The 19892-nt window shown below is 37.8% G+C and overlaps 2 protein-coding genes across 5 annotated transcripts in view; one reads left to right on the forward strand and one right to left on the reverse strand.

Moving 5' to 3' along the window:
* The first annotated feature begins 965 nt into the window (after window positions 1–965).
* DIMT1 (DIM1 rRNA methyltransferase and ribosome maturation factor) lies at window positions 966–11320 on the forward strand. The gene is made up of 12 exons (XM_044224054.1): window positions 966–1192; window positions 1521–1594; window positions 2738–2824; window positions 4385–4446; window positions 4536–4629; window positions 4715–4764; window positions 6041–6164; window positions 6296–6388; window positions 7201–7265; window positions 7921–7984; window positions 9195–9301; window positions 10790–11320. The coding sequence occupies exons 1-12, from the start codon at window positions 1117–1119 to the stop codon at window positions 10830–10832; spliced, it is 939 nt and encodes a 312-aa protein (XP_044079989.1). The 5' UTR covers window positions 966–1116; the 3' UTR covers window positions 10833–11320.
* The window catches only part of KIF2A (kinesin family member 2A), a 79392-nt gene continuing 68643 nt past the window's right edge, over window positions 9144–19892 (reverse strand). For all 4 annotated transcript variants that reach the window (XM_044224030.1, XM_044224022.1, XM_044224045.1 and 1 more), the window contains 2 exons: window positions 17715–17850; window positions 9144–14470 (listed from right to left, as the gene is read on the reverse strand). In XM_044224030.1, the coding sequence (XP_044079965.1) occupies window positions 14385–14470; window positions 17715–17850 (222 nt within the window). In that variant the 3' untranslated portion in view covers window positions 9144–14384. The remainder of the gene's footprint in view (window positions 14471–17714; window positions 17851–19892) is intronic.

Consider the following 19892-nt stretch of genomic DNA (forward strand, 5'->3'; position numbering starts at 1 on the left):
GAACACGTAGGTTCTCCAGAATTGTGTAATAAATTAATGATTAATGGAATGAAATAAGTAGTTGAGATGCTTCTAAGATTATGAGATTTTTCTTGAGTTCGAATTACAGCAAAGAAAGACCAAGGGTTGGGGATGCACACATATTATTTGCGCGAGGAAGTGGCAGTTTTGGTAATCCAAACAGGAGCGTCTTTTTTCAAGAAAATACAGCACACACTGAAAAATTAAAAACTGAGAATCGTGACATTGGCAGGCAAAACAGACGTGGACCTCATACTCATGCAGCTAACAATCGGATACATCCAATACAAAAACTTATATTCACTTTTACTGCGTTTCGGACTTTCTGCCTCTCTTTCAATAGAATTGACTCTGGGAAGAGCAGTTTCTTATCTAACTTTGAATCTCCAGCACCCAGTAATGTTTAATCGCGGTTGGAACTCGATAAACGTTTTGGGAATGAATCAATGGCACAAAAGGAAGCAAAACAGCTAGTAGCCCTAATGGAAATAAATATCTGTTGCATTCCGGGAGGTTCTCTCCACAACCCAAGCAGCGAACTCATTCGCCCAAAGGAGCAAGCCCCTTATCCCAAGAGCCTGGTTTCCCACCCCAGAGTTTGCTGGAAAACAGGAGCGAGGCACAGGACAGAAAGAAATCTTCTCTGGATTCCACCGGTCTTAGCACCTGGCTTGAGGAGACATCCACGCTTCTAACGGCATTATATCATTTAAATCGCCTCCACATCTTTGAGATGACCACCCCAAAAATTACCGGACCCACTCCGCGACGACAGGAAAGAGCAGCTCCGCTCTGCTTCTAAACTAACCAATCCAAACAGCCAGGATAGGCGGCGCGGTGTCTTCTGGGATGTGTAGTCTATTCAGTTTAAGGCTTCTCCTCATGACTACAATTCCCGGCGGCCACGGGGCTCCAACGTCTGTCCCCTTCCTGGGGGCGGAGCGCCTGGCCAACTGGGGCTGGGCCCTCGCCCCTCCCGCACGTGACGGAGTGTGGCGCAGACAGTGTTGGGGTGGGAGTTCCCACGTGTTGGTGCTTGGTAGCCGACTTTGGTCTACGCTGATCTCCAAGGCCTGTGGGTCTGCGCCCGCCGCTATGCCGAAGATCAAGGGGACGAGTGGTCGCCGGCGCGAGCGGCTCAAACAGAGCCGGGAGCTGAAGAGCGCGGGAGGTGGGAACAGCTGGGAAGGGGCTGTGTTCAGGTGTGATCATCCCGCAGGACCCAGTCGGGGACACGGACACAGATCTGGGCCCAGGACTGTAAGGCCGGTGGAGGCGGCGCTCGTGGATCGCCGGCGAGACCTTGGGCCGCATCTGCCTTCCTTTCCTGCAGAAGGGGTGGACTTAAAGCACTGGGTCACCTCGTCTCCGAGCGTGTCGTTCGATGATGGCTCTCATTGGCGCAGAAAAGTTCCCCCAGCCACCCTGGTTTCTCCTCTGGGACGGTCTAATGTCTGCTTTTCCTTGGGAAGTTAAGGCTCTTTCGTATTTTCTTCCAGGACTCATGTTCAACACGGGGATTGGACAGCATATTTTGAAAAACCCTCTCATTGTTAACAGCATTATCGATAAGGTTGGTGTGGAAGAGGAAAAGGAGAGTTGCTGAGTTATTGATTTTATTCTTAGGAATACTTCCACGCTCGGAGGATGTGTGTCACAAAATAGGTTATAAATATTTGTAGAATGAATTGAAGAATTGTCTGGGATTCATAGGCTGTCTGTGGCATGATTTGCTTTATTCTGTGGTCTGGGTGTCTCCTGGCTCGAAATTCTTTCTGTAGATTACTTACTTCATAGCTGGACATTTGTACTTGTTCAGTTCCAGATTATTGTTATTCTATTTCTAATCACTTTTTCTAGGCACTATCTATCACTGTTAGTTTTTATTTACTCCAGAGCCTAAAAAGATGTCATAATGACAGCTTAAGTATTTTCCGCAGAGAAACTTAAATGTTACAATCCAGTGCCTCATATAAACCCTTTGGAGTATTCCTCTTGTGTGGGTAATGTGGATGTTCTCTTACTGTTCTGGATGATCAGAGTGCTGGAACATAAAATATATGTGATACAGATTACTTTCATAGTTACAGAGGAGGCATCCTGGAGCTCTAGAGAGAACATTACATATTTAGAGGCTCTCATCTTGACCTAGTGTTGTTTGCCAAATGAGGGCCTGATTTTTTTTAACCTTTTTGGCTCATGGATTTCCTTTGAGCAGCTGATGAAAGCTATGTACCCAGCACACTGCAGCTTTGTGCATACAAACATCTGGGGCTGTGTACAATTTCTAGGTATTCCTATCCCTGAAACCATACATGGGTTGAAAATTGAGAAATCCCAGTGCAATATGCTGTGATTCTCAGGTAAGGTCATATACAGTCCTTTCTTGTTTGAACTTACTGATAATGAGAGTTGGCTAAAAGATGCTGTTGGAGGTAGAAAACAGAAAGCCGTTCCCAGAAAGTTCCTGCTTTTCAGAGTCCTAAAATTTTCTGACTCCTAACCATTGCCCCAGCTTAGGAGAGGTGACAGATTTCCACTTTTACCTAATGTTAATGAGAAAATTTTGTCAAGCACATAGATCTGAAGGAATCTCATGGAATTGGAGTCAGAATAATCTCTTAACCACGTGCTGTTGAGCAAAGACACTCAGGTGTAAAGTAAATGATGTGTTCGGATGTGCCAGTAAAGCTAAAGTAGCTGTGCTTCCTTGCAGGCTGCCTTAAGACCAACTGATGTGGTGCTGGAAGTTGGACCTGGAACTGGCAATATGACTGTAAAGTTGCTGGAAAAGGCAAAAAAGGTAAAATGGGAATTATTTGTTTTGGTATCAGAAATGTATATGTGAGTAGGCTCACCTGGTTTACAAACAGAAATCTATTTTAATTAATCGCTGTTACTTTAACAGCAACCCTTGATACTTTGCTCATGGCTTTATCTTAACAAATACAGGCAGGGGTGCCTGGGTGGCTCAGCGGGTTAAAGCCTCTGCCTTCGGCTCAGGTCATGATCCCAGAGTTCTGGGATGGAGCCCCGCATCGAGCCCCGCATCGGGCTCTCCGCTCAGCGGGGAGCCTGCTTCCTGCGCTCTCTCTCTCTGCCTGCCTCTCCGCCTACTTGTGATTTCTGTCAAATAAATAAATAAAATCTTTAAAAAAACAAAAACAAAACAAAAAAAAAATACAGGCAAAATGGATAAAAGTGGTAAAGCCTATAAACTTCCAGCTATAATCCAAGTCCTAGGAATGGAATTTACAGCATGGTCACTATAGTTAGCAATATATATTGTATGTATATTTTAAAGCTGCTAAGAGAGTAGATCTTAAAAGTTCTCATCACAAGACAAAAAAAATTTTATATATAACTGTGTGGCAATGGATGCCAACTAGACTTTTACACAATATATGCATATTTTGAAGTATATAAACATATTGTTATACACCTGAAGTTAATATAATGTTATAATGTGAATTATATCTTGATTTCAAAAATTGGATTAGAATAAAGAGAATATGGGATGTATTAATCAGAAAAACAAAACACATTCGGTTTTTCAATACAGGGTATTTAATATAGGGAGTTGTTGACATGGTTGTTAGATGACTGAAAGATGGGAACACACTGGGGCACCTGGGTGGCTCAGTGGGTTAAACCTCTGCCTTTGGCTCAGGTCATGATCTCAAGGTCCTGGGATCGAGCCCCACACAGGGCTCTGCTTGGCGGGAAGCCTGCTCCCTGCCCCCCCCACTCCCTGCCTGCCTCTCTGCCTGCCTGTGATCTCTCTCTCTCTGTCAAATAAATAAATAAATACAATTTTTAAAAAATAAACACAAAGAAAATGGGAACACTGAGTAACCAAAAAAGAATAATTACAAAGAGGAACTACCACCTCTAGATTCAGGGGAACAAGTAAGGAGGCTGGAGTATTGGAACCTAGAGGAGGAGATCTGAAGAACTGTATCATGAGATTAGGATGCCACCTGGCTGCTGCTGGTAGCTTTTGTGTGTCATGGAACCCCAGTTTCCAATTAAATGGATCCAAAACGTAGGAATGGGGTTAAGGGAACCAGTCGGCATTACTGGAATACCCATGGGCTAGCAACAGTAGGAAACAGTTACCATCAAAGGCCTCAAGGAGCACAAGGAGGAACTGCCCAGTAAGAGTGGGAGCCATTGAACAGGGGCCAAAGAGCACAGTCTGCTTTTCTGAACGCTGTTCTTTGTTGTTTGAAATGGCAGAGAATTGAAGATTGTGGAAAAAAGTTTGATTCATGTTGATCATGTAAGAGTTAGGATTGAGATAACAAGATTCATACTCCATAATTAACCCCCAAATACTTTTTTTTTTTTTTTTTAAATGTAGGTAGTTGCCTGTGAACTTGACCCAAGGCTAGTAGCGGAACTTCACAAAAGAGTTCAGGGCACGTGAGTATAAGTATGCATGACAGAATTAAAGTGCATTTCAATCTCATGAAACAGTACTGTTTTTTAATGGCTATTTTTCTTTTCATTAGGCCTCTGGCCAGCAAACTTCAAGTACTGGTAGGTGATGTGTTGAAAACAGATCTGCCATTCTTTGATGCTTGTGTGGCAAATTTGCCATATCAGGTATGTTTCCATATTGTTGGGAACATTATACAGAATGTTTCTATGGTGTGTCTTCCCCAGGAATAACTAGTTAATTCTCTTACAGATCTCTTCCCCTTTTGTCTTCAAGCTGTTGCTACACCGACCTTTTTTCAGGTTTGTGACAAAAGACCAAAAAATTATTGCCAATCTTAGGCCATAAACACAGAGAGCCAAAGATAGAAGTTAATTCAATTAAAAAACTTTTGGGGAATGTTTTGTAGAAAATATCTATTTCTGTGGAGGTCTTTCTATCTTTTTTAATTCAGTTGACAGAGTTCCGGTGGGAATGTGCAGTGTAAGGACTGCCTCTGAGACCAACTGGCCTTTCCGTATTTTCTCATACTCTTGCCATTAGTCTGGGTTAGACTCCTTATTACCCTGACTCTCAACAGCTGCAGTGGCCTCCTGACTAGCCACTAGCACATTATATAACAGGGGTTTTCAAACTGAAATTCAGAAATCTCTCACTGCTTATAAATTTATTGAGTCATGACCATCTTTGTTTTTTTAATGACATGGAATAGAGTATATCAGAAGACATTTATTGCATGTGGCCGGGTACTTACAGTTTTATGAAACTTTTGCTCAAGTTACATCAACACATATATGTACACATATTTGTGGCATAGGTTGCCGTGTTAAATATTTTTCTTAGTATGGCTTATTGTCAAAAAAGTTTCAAACTCAAAACCCAGCTTTGAAGATGCTCTTCTCCTATGCAGGAGCCTCCAAAAAGCCTCTACATTGCTTTCTGACATCCATGCTCCTTAGCCTCGGAAATCAGGACACCAGTGTCACAACCTGCCTCTCCTCAGCTCTTCCATAAGGGTGTTTCCTTCCCCATAAATAGCATTGGGCTGCCAAGCCAATTTGGTTTGAGGTTTTTTTTTTTCCTCCAAGGGTTAATGAACTAGTGCTTATCGGAAATACTTTCTCATCTAAACATGGAGGGTTTATATGTGTAAATTAGTGGTGCAGCCATTATAAAATGAAAAGCCAACTGGCTCATTTTATGGTAATAAATTTTTTTTTTTTTTAAAGATTTTATTTATTTATTTGACAGAGAGAGATTACAAGTAGGCAGAGAGGCAGGCAGAGAGAGAGAGAGAGAGGAGGAAGCAGGCTCCCTGCAGAGCAGAGAGCCCGATGCGGGACCCGATCCCAGGACCCTGAGATCATGACCTGAGCCGAAGGCAGCGGCTTAACCCACTGAGCCACCCAGGCGCCCTGGTAATAAATTTAAAGCTAAAAGTTTTCTGCCTTCTAATCAGCTAAACGACTTCTCATTAACCAGATAGCTTTGCTCTATTTCCTACCTAAGAAAACTGATGTTGAAATCTTTATAGTTAAAAGTCACTGTTTTCCTTATTCCTTCCTACTATGTCGTCAGATGTGCTATACTTATGTTTCAAAGAGAATTTGCTCTCCGACTAGTTGCAAAGCCTGGAGATAAATTATACTGCAGACTCTCAATCAATACACAGCTGTTAGCACGAGTGGACCATCTGATGAAAGTAAGTGACTGTTAGTAAAACAATGTGGCTGACCTCATCTGTGAGCATCTAAATTGTGCCTTCTGTGAGGAAAGCATATTTGATTATTAATTTAAAATTCTTTTTTAGAGGACTCATTTTCTGATTAACAGGTTGGAAAGAATAACTTCAGGCCACCTCCCAAGGTAGAATCCAGTGTCGTAAGAATAGAACCTAAGAATCCACCACCACCTATCAATTTTCAGGTGAGGTTCAAGTACTAGGTCGTTTAGTAAAGGAGGTAAAAAGACCAAGCTGGAAGACATGTGTCTCTAGCAGCAGAAAAATACTGAGTTAATCTAAATGTCTAAACAGGAAAATGCCAATTATGACATCCCTAGGTTGGGAGTAGACAGAATAATTGGATGTAAGATTGTTGTGCAGAGCACAAAACATGGAAAATGTTTGCAGAAAGTACAACTTAGAGTGGCTTTGCATTTTGCTAACAAGTACAGCTATAGAAAACATGTATCTATTTGAGTAGACTCAGAAAACAAGTTAAAATGAAAATAGTTGTTGTTAAGGGCAATATTATGAATAACAATTTTCAATCATAATTTATGTTTCTGCAATTTAAAAAGTGCATAAATTGCATCACTTCATGTAAAACCATACTGCACATGATTAGTTGTGTGCAGTAACTCCTGGTAATGGAGTGGTTTGTTAATTACTCCTATAGGGTGGGTCCAGGTATGTTGCACAAGCTATATTCTAAATCATGTCTGTTTTGAATTGTTTTTTGAAAATGTACTTTGATTTAAATAAATGTCACATACTTTGTTCAGATGTGGAACATTTTTTTTCCTCACTTTTAAAATTGAGGATAAAATTTTCAGTGAGGTAGACAAAAGTGCCAAAAATCGAGTACATATCTTTGCATGGGTCAACCAGATCAAGATCAGAACACTTTCATCACTCCAGAAGGTTCTTTCAGTTTTATATATTAAAAGACAATATAATACCTAGCAGACACAGGCAAGGTTTGATATTTTAAGAAATAATTCATCTTCTGTTTCAGGAATGGGATGGCCTAGTAAGGATCACCTTCGTTAGGAAAAACAAGACACTTTCTGCTGCATTTAAGTGAGTATTTTACTCATTTATGATAGATGAAGGACCAGTGCTATAGAACTGTGCTAAATGATAGCATTTGGTCCTTATCCTGAATAGATACCCTAAAGCATAAGGATAACCCTTACCCAGACACACTTTTCCTTTATCACCAACTTGTACTTTGAGGGGCAAGAAAATTTAACCAAGAAAGTTCCTAAATTTGGAATTAGATCAGGTTTTTTGGCAAAAGAGGAAAATAAAAATTCCCAAAACTTACCACACATCTGTTTCATATTTCCTTGGAAAAACAGAGTGATGGTGGGCCCTTTCCACACTTTTGAAAAATTCATCCAATTTTATTAATTTGGAAACATTTTTAAGTATCAGTTTGAAGCCCAAGGGCAAAAGAGAGATTCTGAAAGCTGTTACTGTGCGTTTTTTCTTTTTAAGGTGATGTTTTTGTGGAGTGTCTAGAACTCCTTTAAGAATTTTAGAGATTTTTACTAGAACTTTACTTTTTAAATGTAACTAGTTTGCAGTTGTTTCTTAGGCTTAAATATTCCACACCGTTTAGTCCCTTAATTTTACTACCTGGAACATACATTTAACTTTACCATAAACTGAAAGGAAAGTATAATCTCTAATTTTGGAAAAATAATAGCAGTATCGCTTCTTTATGTTATAGGTCAAGTGCAGTGCAACAGCTACTGGAAAGAAACTACAGAATTCACTGTTCAGTCCATAATATTGTAAGCAAGAAATATTTCTGTGGTCTCTGGTTCTGAATTGTTCTGTTTTAAAATGTCCCTCTACTTCCTATTCTTTTTCATCTATCCTCACTTGATTCTTAATTTGGTACATTCCATAGGATTCTTAAAAGTAATCTATTAACTAGCACAACCTTATCTTGAACTCTGATAGGTCAATACTGCTGTGTGTTTCTGGAATAGATGAGTGGCCTTGATTACTCCACCTGAGCTTCTTTAACTAGTTGTTTTTAGAAATAAAAAGCCATTCAGTTGAGTCATAATCTTCCCAAAGCTTTAGGTATGTGTAATTTTCCCGAAGTTTAGGTATTTAGCTCCTCCCCTTAGCTCAAAGTCTGTACAATTTGCTGTGCTCTGAATTGTGACCATTCCTTGTTTGTTGCTCATGAAGCAATTCAATTTAAAGTCTGCATTTTCTGGGTAACTTTTTTTAATATCCAGAAATTGAAATAATTTGAATTAAATATAGGCTGAATAGCAGATTTACTGTGCACACATGCACATAGCCATGAATATAACTCTGATGTTTGATAACTTTTTAGTACTTTCACATTAAACAGAGCAGAAAGATAAGAGCAAATATCCATTTTTTGACTCAGATTTTGTATGGTTTAATATATCATATTGCTGTCTTCATTTTCTCTTTTATGGACAAAATCATTAAACATCTGCCTAGGTAGGAAAATATTAAACTGGATTAAGAAAAAGTTTTGGAGGAAAGATGTGAGGTATAAAATATTTAATATTCCCCAGGGTCGGAGGTCATCTCTGAGAAAAACGGCCTGATAAAATTAAATTTGTGCCAAGAAAATGTGAAATTTTTTTTTTTTTTTGAAAATGTGAGATATTCTTAAAGGAGTAACAGCTGCTGTAAAATTCAGTTTACAGCTTTAATTATTTTTTGATATGAAGTACCTTAACTCCGGAAACTTAACTATTTCAGAATTTTTAAGAAAAAGGGCAGTATACACGTTTAACTCTGTCAGAGTTTTCTGAGTATTTGGTATATGCTGAAAATTAACTACTTAATAATCAGAGGTCCAATTCTAATCTGCACAAATAGGCTATTCAGACTATCGTGAGCAAATAAAGGTGACTATTAGTTACTGAACTAGAAAAAAAAAAAAAGAGCGAGCCAATATGACTTCATTAAAGATATGTTGTTCATTTATTCTGAATCTTATATTGATAGATAATACCAGAAGATTTCAGCATAGCAGATAAAATACAGCAAATCCTAACCAGCACAGGTTTTAGTGACAAGCGGGCCCGTTCCATGGACATAGATGACTTTATCAGGTAATAACATTTTCCTTTTCTCCTAAGTGTTTACATTTCTTTATTGTGACACCTTCAGATTAAAGATTTAAAGGCTTTTAAGCGGTATAAGGTGCTACCTGGAGTTATTGCATAGCACTTCCATGGCATGGAATAGTATTTGGTGTAGAAGATGGAGGCTAGTTAGCTGCAGCAGAATGAACATTTTAAGAACAGTAATAAAGAACAGTCCGAGCCTGGAGATAGCCTCTGTCAATGTGTGTTGTGGTATGTGTGCTCCTCCCCTTCAGCCTCCTCCCCAAACTCCCATTCATAGTTAGTCTTAATAGTGTGGGTCTTCAAAGTAGCTTGTTAAGGTAGAAGAAGCATAATGCACGTCATTGGATCTCATTTTTTTTTCTGTACTGGGAACAGCTATTGTTAAACAGATCCTACACATGAAATAATGTCAATTATAATCATACCTGGTTTTCAGTTCTAACTGGTTTAGTAATATAGTTACTTGTTTTGTAGACTGAGGCAAGTTCTACATACCTAAAATAAAAGAAGGGTGTCATAATTAATGGGTAGTCCAGACCAAAATGTATTTTCCTTGAATTAAGTTAGTCTTATGAAAGCAGATTAAGCCTTCAGTTACCTATGCTCACTGTTTTTAAGCATTAACACTTTGATTTCCTAATAAACCATCACTTAACAGCTTTTGCCTGTTTAGCCAATTCATGTTTAGAATGTCTATGTTCTAGGAGCTGAATTAAAAATGAGGGTAGATTGTTTTAATAAAAGTAACTGACTTGACTTTTCTAAGCTGGCAGCATAGTTTCACATGAGACAGATGGGGTTTATATTTTATGTTGGCAGGTAGTACTACTGAGTCTTCACCAGAGGTTAATCCTAGGAGTTGAACATTACTCTTAAATACCGATCTTCCTTTTTCAAACATTCTAATATCCACCTTCAACTCTTCCTATGGGCCATCCTGAAAATCATCTTAGTTCTAAACAGAAATAGTTCATCTTATTTTAATTCTCACCAAATTTCTTCAAGGTTATTAAGCATATGCAGTTTGCTAACTGGGATCCGGTAAGTACAAAGGTATTGAGAGAAAAGCAATGTGTTAAGTACTTAACTGGAACCTCAGTAAGTGAGCCCAGAGAGGAAAAATGAACATGTAAGATTATCTCTTGTTCTCTTACCATGTTGAAATGGAACAAGGGTCACTGAGGTCTTATGTCTGGATAGTGGAGATCTAAGATAATTTGGTCAGCGTTACCATAACTTAAGACACATAAGCTGTGACAAAATAGGCCAAAGAATGATATGATTTTAACCAATATATACCTTGCAGATTTAATTGAAGAGTAAAGTTTCTGTAATGACTAGTGTTAGGAAGAGGTGGGCTTCAGAGGTTTGCTGATGTGTTTGTTTTAGAATTCGTGGTATAGGACTGTGTATTGTTATATGCAATAAATTACTTTTTCAATACCATTTCATTTTGGTTTCTTTTTTCAGATTGCTACATGGATTCAATGCAGAAGGTATACATTTTTCTTAGGAATCTGGAAAACAGAATTTTCCAAACTCAAGAAAAAGAAACTGGAATTACATATTTTTAACGATTTGAAAAGATGAACCATGCCTTTCTTCACTGGAACATATGTGCTTGACTATTTTTGACTTCTTACTACTGTCACCATTTATTACTCTGAATTTTTGTGGTAGTAAGTCAGTCAATTCTAAATACCCAAGTTTTTTTTGGTTGTGGTGTGTTTTTAGTATCTAAAGTAGGGCAGGGTCCAGTCTTTGCATGATAATTTCAGGAGCCGCAGGCACGCAAACTTTACACTTAAAACTTACCATTTCTAACAGATTAGTGTATAAAGATATTACTGTTCTATTTTCTATGTTATATATTACTATGAGGACCTCTCTTGGTCTTTGTCCCTCAAATAATAAAAAAAAACTAAAATATGCTTAACTCAGTCACATATTTCCCATAGTATTTCTTTTTATTAATCTGCATAATAAAACAACTGTTTCTTATTTTGCTTCTCTCATTCCTTCTTTGTTTATCTTATGCAGCTTCTTTCACTTAACTGCCTATGCCTTCAAGCTGTCCTGTAGCATTCATAGGCTCCATCAGGTTCGGGGTAAATGTGAGTCCGCTACCGCCACCATGCGGTGGTGCCAGGCATGTGACTTCTGGGCCTGGTTCCTCAGCTGTGAAATAATGAAGCTCAACTAGAATAAAATGAACTGTAAGACAGTATGTTTTTTCTTGGGGAAAGCCACAGGTTTAACAAAATTTCAAAGAGTTTTATAAATCAAAACTGGCTTTCAAGTTCAAATTTTGCCCTTCAACTTACTTAAAACAAACATCACAACCAGCCATTTTCTCGTATCTAGAAGCTCTTGGTATTCATGTGACTTCTGGAAAACTAAAAGACTAATGCTTAGTTTTAAGCTGTTTTTAAAATGGCTGGTTGACAATTTAAATAGGTGCCCTAAACAAGTCTTAATTAGCTACTATGTTTAAATCATTATAAATATAATACTAAGTGTTGTTAATGTCTTTTGATAAAGAACTATAGTACCTGATTATTTTATTTATATAAGAAAATTAATAAAAATACCTTAATTGATAACTGACTTTTTAAAAGCCTAACTTAATAGAAAGACTGCTTCCAAATTATTTTAACAAAGGTACACTGGGAGTAAACCTAGAAAGGAAGTTGTTTACTTAAACAGATTTTTTTCTGGCTTCAAAGTGATATACTAAAACACTCCTGTATAAATAATTACTTATTATAGGAATATCAGCTTTCAAGAAATCTGAGAAAGTAAGAATGTTTAATCCAGATCCAAAAATTCTTTAAATAGCTGCATCAAGCCACTTCTACATAAATATTAAATATACCTTGAGGGTTTTTTTTAATATCACAAAACTACTTACTTTGCAAAATTTATTTGTACCATCTCTAGCCTTAAAGGAAAATTTTAAGAATTAATTCAGCTTTCCCTCTATTTCCTCTTCCCCTGTGAACTACTAAGTTTTAGTCCCTTTTCTGGCCTTCAGTTTTCCCTATCTGTAAAACTGAAGGCTTGGATTATACCACCAAAATCTTTTCTGGCACTAATCTTCTATAGACCTTGATTACTGATTAGAATGAAGCCAGTAATAGTATAAGGCAGCATATTTGAACGTTAAGGAGATCTTCCAGAGATAGTACCCATCTTATTTAATAAATTAAGAATAATGTGTTGTGCTTTAAAGTGAGCAAGTTCACATCTCTTTATTGCCCTCTGAAGGTTGGTTAGCCTCAAAAACTACCTTTTTAAGCAGCCTCTGCAAGGTCAATAGTATCTGCTCCATTCTTCCTCTTCTCTTTGAAATAAACACAAATAGAACGTATCTTACAACTGCAAGAAAACCTGAGTCCCTTCCAAAACAAAGGTGATTGTACTGAAGTAAATTATCTCTAAAACTCATTCCATAGATATTTATTAATAAGCACATTGTGAAAATCTACATTTGTTCTAGATTTCAAGTTTACAGAGGAGCATTTCACCATGGTGTTAGGATTTCCCACAACTAACCTCTGGGTTCTATGAACAATGAAGTAGGGAATCTGGCTCATGTAACTCTCTATTCATAGCTTCCCTTTGCCTCAAATGAATGAGCAGTAGTTCCTTTGAGTAAATCAAAACAAGACATTCTTGGGGGATTTTTTTGTTATTAATCTACTCCTGGACTCTATCCTAGGAACTAAGGGAGAACTCCTAGAGAGATATATAAATCTTTTAACAAAATATATACATGAAAAGTGGCCAGTTTTCTTCCTTGGAGTAGCAGTCTGTAAAAATAAGTGCCACCATTTAAAAAGCAGCATACCCTAATCGAATTTATTGGCGAGACTTTGGTGATTCTCACCAAGTAAGAATGAAACGTCACACATTAGGTAATGGATGGGCTTGGGTTCGATCTGCCTTTTAAGGCAAAGTCAACTCTCTTTCATCTTAATTCTTTCTCATGGGAGTTATGTACTGTCTACACTTGGCTTAAACTAACAGTTCTATTATGGACTACTTTCAGTGTACATGTAAATATTCATGCATCAGAAGCCAATTTCCTTTATCAGTACATTTAGAAGGTACATTTTGGGGTGCTAATGGACACTTTTAACTTAAGTAATGGTATTGGTAAGGATCAAATTGCACTATTAGTCCTGTTAATACCACACTGGAACACACACTGCATATATATGTATTACCCTAAGATAAAACTCTTTTCAGAATTTTGTTACTTTTTATTATACACCAACTAGTTTATATCTTAGTTCTTTACAAAGAAAATGCTAAGAAAATTATAACCACATTATATGGTTTTAAAATCATAATTCCAGATTTCTTTACATATAAGATGGAATGGTCCAGCAGCTATGTCCACTGTCACAGACTTTAGTTCCATTCAATGATATGGCACATCCTGCAAAATTAACTAGTCACACACAAAAAAATGTCTCAAATACAGTAAAAATGTACACACAATAAAGGTAATTTACAATGACAATTAAGGAATGTAATTTATCTTGGCTGTGCTTCAGAAATTTAGGGTCAAAAGCCTTAGTCAAGGCACAAAGCAGAAAGAGGTGAGCACAGCTGCCTCTAGGAGGGGGCAAGGTATGTACAATCACTGATGAGGTATGCATGCACGCAAAGGACTTAAAACTGCTCAGTCTTGCTACGAAAATTGAACCAAGTTAAAAGGAAATGCTGTGGCTTTCCCCCTACTATTCACCTCTGTATCAAGTCCACAACCTTACTTCATACAGAAAATGAAATTGGCAAAGATCTCCAAAAGTAAATCACTGTTTGGGTAAATGAAACAAAATGCTTCACTATTCCCAAATGTTGGTTGTGCCTCCTGGACTAGAAGCATTTTGTAGACAAAGGAGTGTTTCACAAAACTGAAATGTCATTCAGGTGAAGGGACAAGACATTTTCCACAGACACTTAAAATTTCAAACTTTCAAATGGCCCTTACAGCTGAACCATTGTATGTTACAGCAGTGTGGGTTCTGGGGATCCTTTAGCAGCAAATGCTGATTTAAAGGGCACGGGGTCTCTTCGGGTTGATTTGTTTGCTGGCCTGTTCTTCTTCTTGTAGAGCTGCACGAAAAGATTTCACTTTATCTTGGAAAAAAGAAAAGAACGAAAATAAGTACTGCGTTGCATGCAATACAGTATACAACTTCATGGGTCCTATCAAGTCGGCAGCCTTACTTCATAACATTAATGCAGGATTTTTCCTTTTGTTCTCTGTTGTCCAAAACTCAGAATTAAATAAATACTCAACTATAGCAAAAGTTCCATCATTTGAAGATCCATGAAAATAACCTTTTTAAAAAAAGATTTTATTTATCTATTTTAGAGAGAGAGCACTCATGAGTAAGAGAGCACAAGTAGGGGGAATGGCTGAGGGAGCAAGAAGCAGAGGGAGGAGAAGACTCCCTGCTGGACAGGAAGCCTGTTGTGGAACTCATCCCAGGACCCTGGGATCATGACCTGAGCTGACGGCAGACACTTAGCCAACTGAGCCACCCAGGAGCCCGAATGTAACTTTCTTTTTTATCTTCAACGGGTTTCCCTTCTGTTTGGCACACTTTACAGTGTTGAATTTTGGCTTATTTCAATTCCTTTTGGAGTGCAGACAGGCTATATACGTGTGTTAAATGTGTACGGTCCTGTCAAAAAAACATGGAGTCCCTGATATCAAGAGTCGGGGTGCCTGGGTGGCTCAGTGGGTTAAAGCCTCTGCCTTTGGCTCAGGTCATGATCCCAGGGTCCCCACATCTGGCTCTCTGCTCAGCAGGGAGCCTGCTTCCCCCCCCCCCCCCGCCTACCTTTCTGCCTACTTGTGATCTCTGTTTGTCAAATAAATAAATAAAATCTTAAAAAAAAAAAAAAAAAGTCACATGCTCTACCAACCAAACCAGCCAGGTACCTCCAAATCTTATTAAACTATAAAGTAGGTATTTCTTCCCTCGATATTAAGAAATTTCTATTCCCAATACCTATTTTACCTTTTTAAGCATGAAATTTCAAAAGATGTTTGAATTTTTTTTTTTAAAGATTTTATTTATTTATTTGAGAGACAGAGACAGTGAGAGAGAGCATGAGCGAGGAGAAGGTCAGAGAGAGAAGCAGACTCCCCGTGGAGCTGGGAGCCCGATGCGGGACTCGATCCCGGGACTCCAGGATCATGACCTGAGCCGAAGGCAGTCGTCCAACCAACTGAGCCACCCAGGCATCCCAGAGGTTTGAATTTTTAAAAACAAATGCCATTTTGTCCTTATCAGGGATTGTAAAAGGGAATAGAGAAGGGGGATTATAGAATAATCTATTTCTTGGTCTTACAATTCCTACTACTATGTATTAATTCAGAGTCGCTTAAGAATATTACTAGGTAGGGACGCCTGGGTGGCGCAGTTGGTTGGACAACTGCCTCCGGCTCAGGGCGTGATCCTGGAGTCCCGGGATCGAGTCCCACATCAGGCTCCCAGCTCCATGGGGAGTCTGCTTCGCTCTCTGACCTTCTCCTCACTCATTCTCTCTCTCACTGTCTCTCTCTCTCAAATAAATAAAATAAAATCTTTAAAAAAAAAAAAAAAAGAATATTACTAGGTAAATAAATTGAAATAGGCAAATAAAAGTCAGCTCTGAAGGTGAGAAATATCTCATCCCTTTTTATACCAGTGGTTCTTAACCATGGGTGATGTTCCTCCACTACCCCCCTGACATTTGATAATAATTAGACATTTTTGACTGTCACAACTGGGGTAGTGGATACTATCATCTGGTCATCAAAGACCAAGGATCCTGGTAAGCAATGTACCATGCACAGGATGGCACCCTCAACAATTATCCAACTTAAAATTAATGGTGCAAAGGTTATGGCCTTTGGGAAAAAAGAAAGAGAATATCAGTTGGAATTTCAATTTCTTTCCCCTCTTTCCAAGAACAATGATATTTAAAAAATGAACTTCTGAAATTTAGAAAGGAACTTAAGGATCTCTGGATCTTGTATCTGTTAATATAAGATAAAAGCTCTCAAACATCTTATGTTAATACCAAAATTATCTCTGGATGGTAAAAAAATTTTTTTTCCTAAAAAAATACAACAGCTAGACAGTAATTTCTTCAAAGTTATGGATACACTTAATAAAACTAAGTTGAATGCCACATATTACAAAGAAAAAATTATAATTCATTATGAGCTGTTCTATATAAAATGCATACAGAAAAGCTCTTTGTGAGTTCTGATAAGAAAAATGATCAAAACACTTTAATCAGGGCGCCTGGGTGGCTCAGTGGGTTAAGCCGCTGCCTTCGGCTCAGGTCATGATCCCAGAGTCCTGGGATCGAGCCCCGCATCGGGCTCTCTGCTCAGCAGGGAGCCTGCTTCCTTCTCTCTCTCTCTCTCTGCCTGCTTGTGATCTCTATCAAATAAATAAAAAAAAAATCTAAAAAAAAAAAAATTAAAAAAAAAAAAACACTTTAATCAAGGCTTGAATAAAAAGAATATGAAAAATGAAAGTAAGTTTTAGAAACTCTACATTTGCACCAACAATTCTGAATTGGGCAAATGGTCACTGCTGGTTCTTCACAGAATATGATTTCAAATACCCAATTTCACAAAGGACCTATGTTAAAAATTAACCAGTCTGGTGTTAAGAACCAGCAATTTGATTCTGGTTTTATACTGCATTTCACGTACACATACAAAGATATCCATTCGCATACAATTGGAGAAAACTAATTTGCCAACGCCAAAGAAACAAGTACATACGATAAACATGTATATGAAGCTACACAGACAAGCTAATTAAAAAGCCAAGAACAGATGGCATGTAGGTAAGTCACGTACATTCACAAAGTAGGAAGGAAATTGTTGAAAGGTCTTGAGTTGTTCAAGGTCTTGAAACCTTCCCCTTGATTTTTTAAGGCTTCAAAGGACAGACATGACACAGATGCACAGAAAAGAGATGCAGATAGGAGGCTACAGAAGGGATGGCCCTGAAGAGACCTAACCTAAGCAAAATAATTCTGACAAGCACTGACCTATCAAACTAAAAATCTGAATGAGTGTATAAAACTTACAAATTTGTTAAAATCGATTTTCCCTCTTTAAACATAAGATGCTTTTATCTTTTCAAATGCTTAAAAGAGAAAAGATAACTAAAAAAGCACTTGAAAGAATACTCCATGTTTCTTTTTTATAAAAAAACAGAATGACTGGTCTGTCTTTATACCTCTGGAAATGTATTAAATGGTACCCATAATTTTTATTTTAGATATCCTCTTGCAATACGAAAATCCCGCCACCACTTACATACAAAGATGGAGATTTCAAGCACTAAAATGAAAAAGAAATTACCACGCAGCTCAGTTAAAATGTCTATTTTTTGCTCAAGAATAGCTTCAAGTTGAGTAGCATATGAATCTACATCATAGTCTACTTCTTCAGTCATCTCTAGAAGAGCCTTTTCATCTTCTAACCATCGGATAGATTCCTAAAAGGACAAAAATTCAACAATCCAATAAGCCTCTTTATAAGACAGAAACCAATTTACAAATTTCACATATGTTAAATATATTCAAGCATACCTCAGTTGGTATTCTCTAAAATATTAAGAAGTATAAACATCTTTATTTACATAGTAAAATTGAGAAATATTTCCTTAAATTCTAACACAAACACAAACACGAAAAGCCAAGCAAGGTGACTTGATTTTTCTACTTTTACTTTACCCTGGGTAAGGGTTTGGGGAAGGGAGTGAATCAAACATGTATCAATCAGTGAGCACAATAATTCTCAAAACTTTAGTAGCTACCCCTAAAATTGGGGAAGAATGGTATAATAAAACTACTGAACAATTTACTGAGGTCTATGGTAGCCTAGAACTTGCAAACCATGTAGAATCCACAGATCCATTTGGGGCCTCATAGTGGTTGGGTCAAGAGTTAACCCTAAATTCCAAACACTAGGTCTTCAAAATTATTGTAACTATAAGAGACCAACAGACAGTCAATTTTAGAAGAGTCAAACAAATCACTAAATAGTAGCTACTTACTATTCATAGACACTTTAAAGGAAACTAATCATTCCTGAGTGATTTTAGATAATGTGGAATTTATGTTTCATTTCCCAGCAAAGTCATGAATCATACAAATCATGAACAAGTTCATACCATAGTGAGTTAAAGAGGCTTTGGATATATAAATGGGCACTTTCTAGCTTTCAGTACAATTTAATAGCTAATTATAACTAGACTATATGTATTATCAGGCTGAATTTTAGCAACTTAGCTTTAGATACCTATTAGAAAACTATATGACAACTATATATATATATATATATATATGGTTTTCTATACCTATATATATATCCATCTCTCTATGTGTATCAATTAAAACACATATACAAATCCCAATATTTTTCTTTTTCTTTAGCTATCCATTTAATCTTTTAAAACAACACTCTATTTTGAGAAATGACAGATCACAGCACAGAGTAACAATAAACCGAATTATAAAAAGAATACTGGATTGAAACTGAAAAATAATCACTTCTACAAAAAACAAAGACCTTCTAGATTTCATCATAAAATGGCAGAGTTGGAAATGATAGTCTTTACATGACACCTTGCTCCAAAAGCACAGAGACAATTTTCTTAAATTATAAGTGTCCTTTCCTGGTTTAATCTAAACACCTAGGCCTCTAAATAGATTACCAAAATAAGGGTTTGACTAAAACTTTTTTCTTTTTATTTTTTTTAAGATTTTACTTATCTGAGAGAGAAAGAGAGAGCAAGAGAGTGCCAGCATGCAAGGGGAGAGGGTCAGAGGGAGCAAAGTCCCCACCGAGCAGGGAGCCCAATGCAGACCTTGATCCTGGGACCCCAGGGCCATGAATCAAACTGAAGGCAGTTGCCTAACCAAATGAGCCACCCCAGCACCCCTCTGCCTTTTTTCAAAGACTTTTTAAAAAAGATTTTAAAGGGAGTGGCAGGCAGCAAGGAAGCAGGCCTCCCACTGAGCAAGGAGCCTGCCTCAGGACTAGATCCCAGAACCCTGAGATTATGACCTGAGCCAAAGGCAGATGCTTAACCAACTGAGCCTCCCAGGCGTCCCAGAACTGTAATAGTTTTGATGAGGGTACATCCTATTCTCAACTTATAAAATAAATAGTTCTATTTTTGAGCGTTTTTTTTTTTAAAAGATTGTATTTATTTACTTGACAGAGATCACAGTAGCCAAAGAGGCAGGCAGTGAGAGAGAGAGAGAGAAGCAGGCTCCCCACTGAGCAAAGCCTGATGCAAGGCTCGATCCCAGGACCCCAGGATCATGACCTGAGCCGAAGGCAGAGGCTTTAATCTACTGAGACACCCAGGTGCCCCCATTTTTGAGCCTTTTATCCAGGTGTTTAAATGGCCTACAGCTGAGTCGTGTTAATATTTGTTTACAAATAATTATTTCTCAAACATCAGAGAAGGGACACAGGTCAACAGAAAGACTGATCTATTGTTCACCTTTTTCTCAAAACACATTTTTT

This window comes from Neovison vison, chromosome 1 (assembly GCF_020171115.1).
Source record: "Neovison vison isolate M4711 chromosome 1, ASM_NN_V1, whole genome shotgun sequence".
In the NCBI taxonomy this organism is placed as follows: domain Eukaryota; kingdom Metazoa; phylum Chordata; class Mammalia; order Carnivora; family Mustelidae; genus Neogale; species Neogale vison.

Bases quoted from the DNA above. Each gene is read 5' to 3' on its own strand.
- DIMT1 (XM_044224054.1), top strand. From the start codon at position 1,117: ATGCCGAAGATCAAGGGGACGAGTGGTCGCCGGCGCGAGCGGCTCAAA. The intron at 4,447-4,535 runs GTGAGTATAAGT...TCTTTTCATTAG, and splicing joins CACAAAAGAGTTCAGGGCAC to GCCTCTGGCCAGCAAACTTC. The intron at 4,765-6,040 runs GTTTGTGACAAA...CTATGTCGTCAG, and splicing joins CTACACCGACCTTTTTTCAG to ATGTGCTATACTTATGTTTC.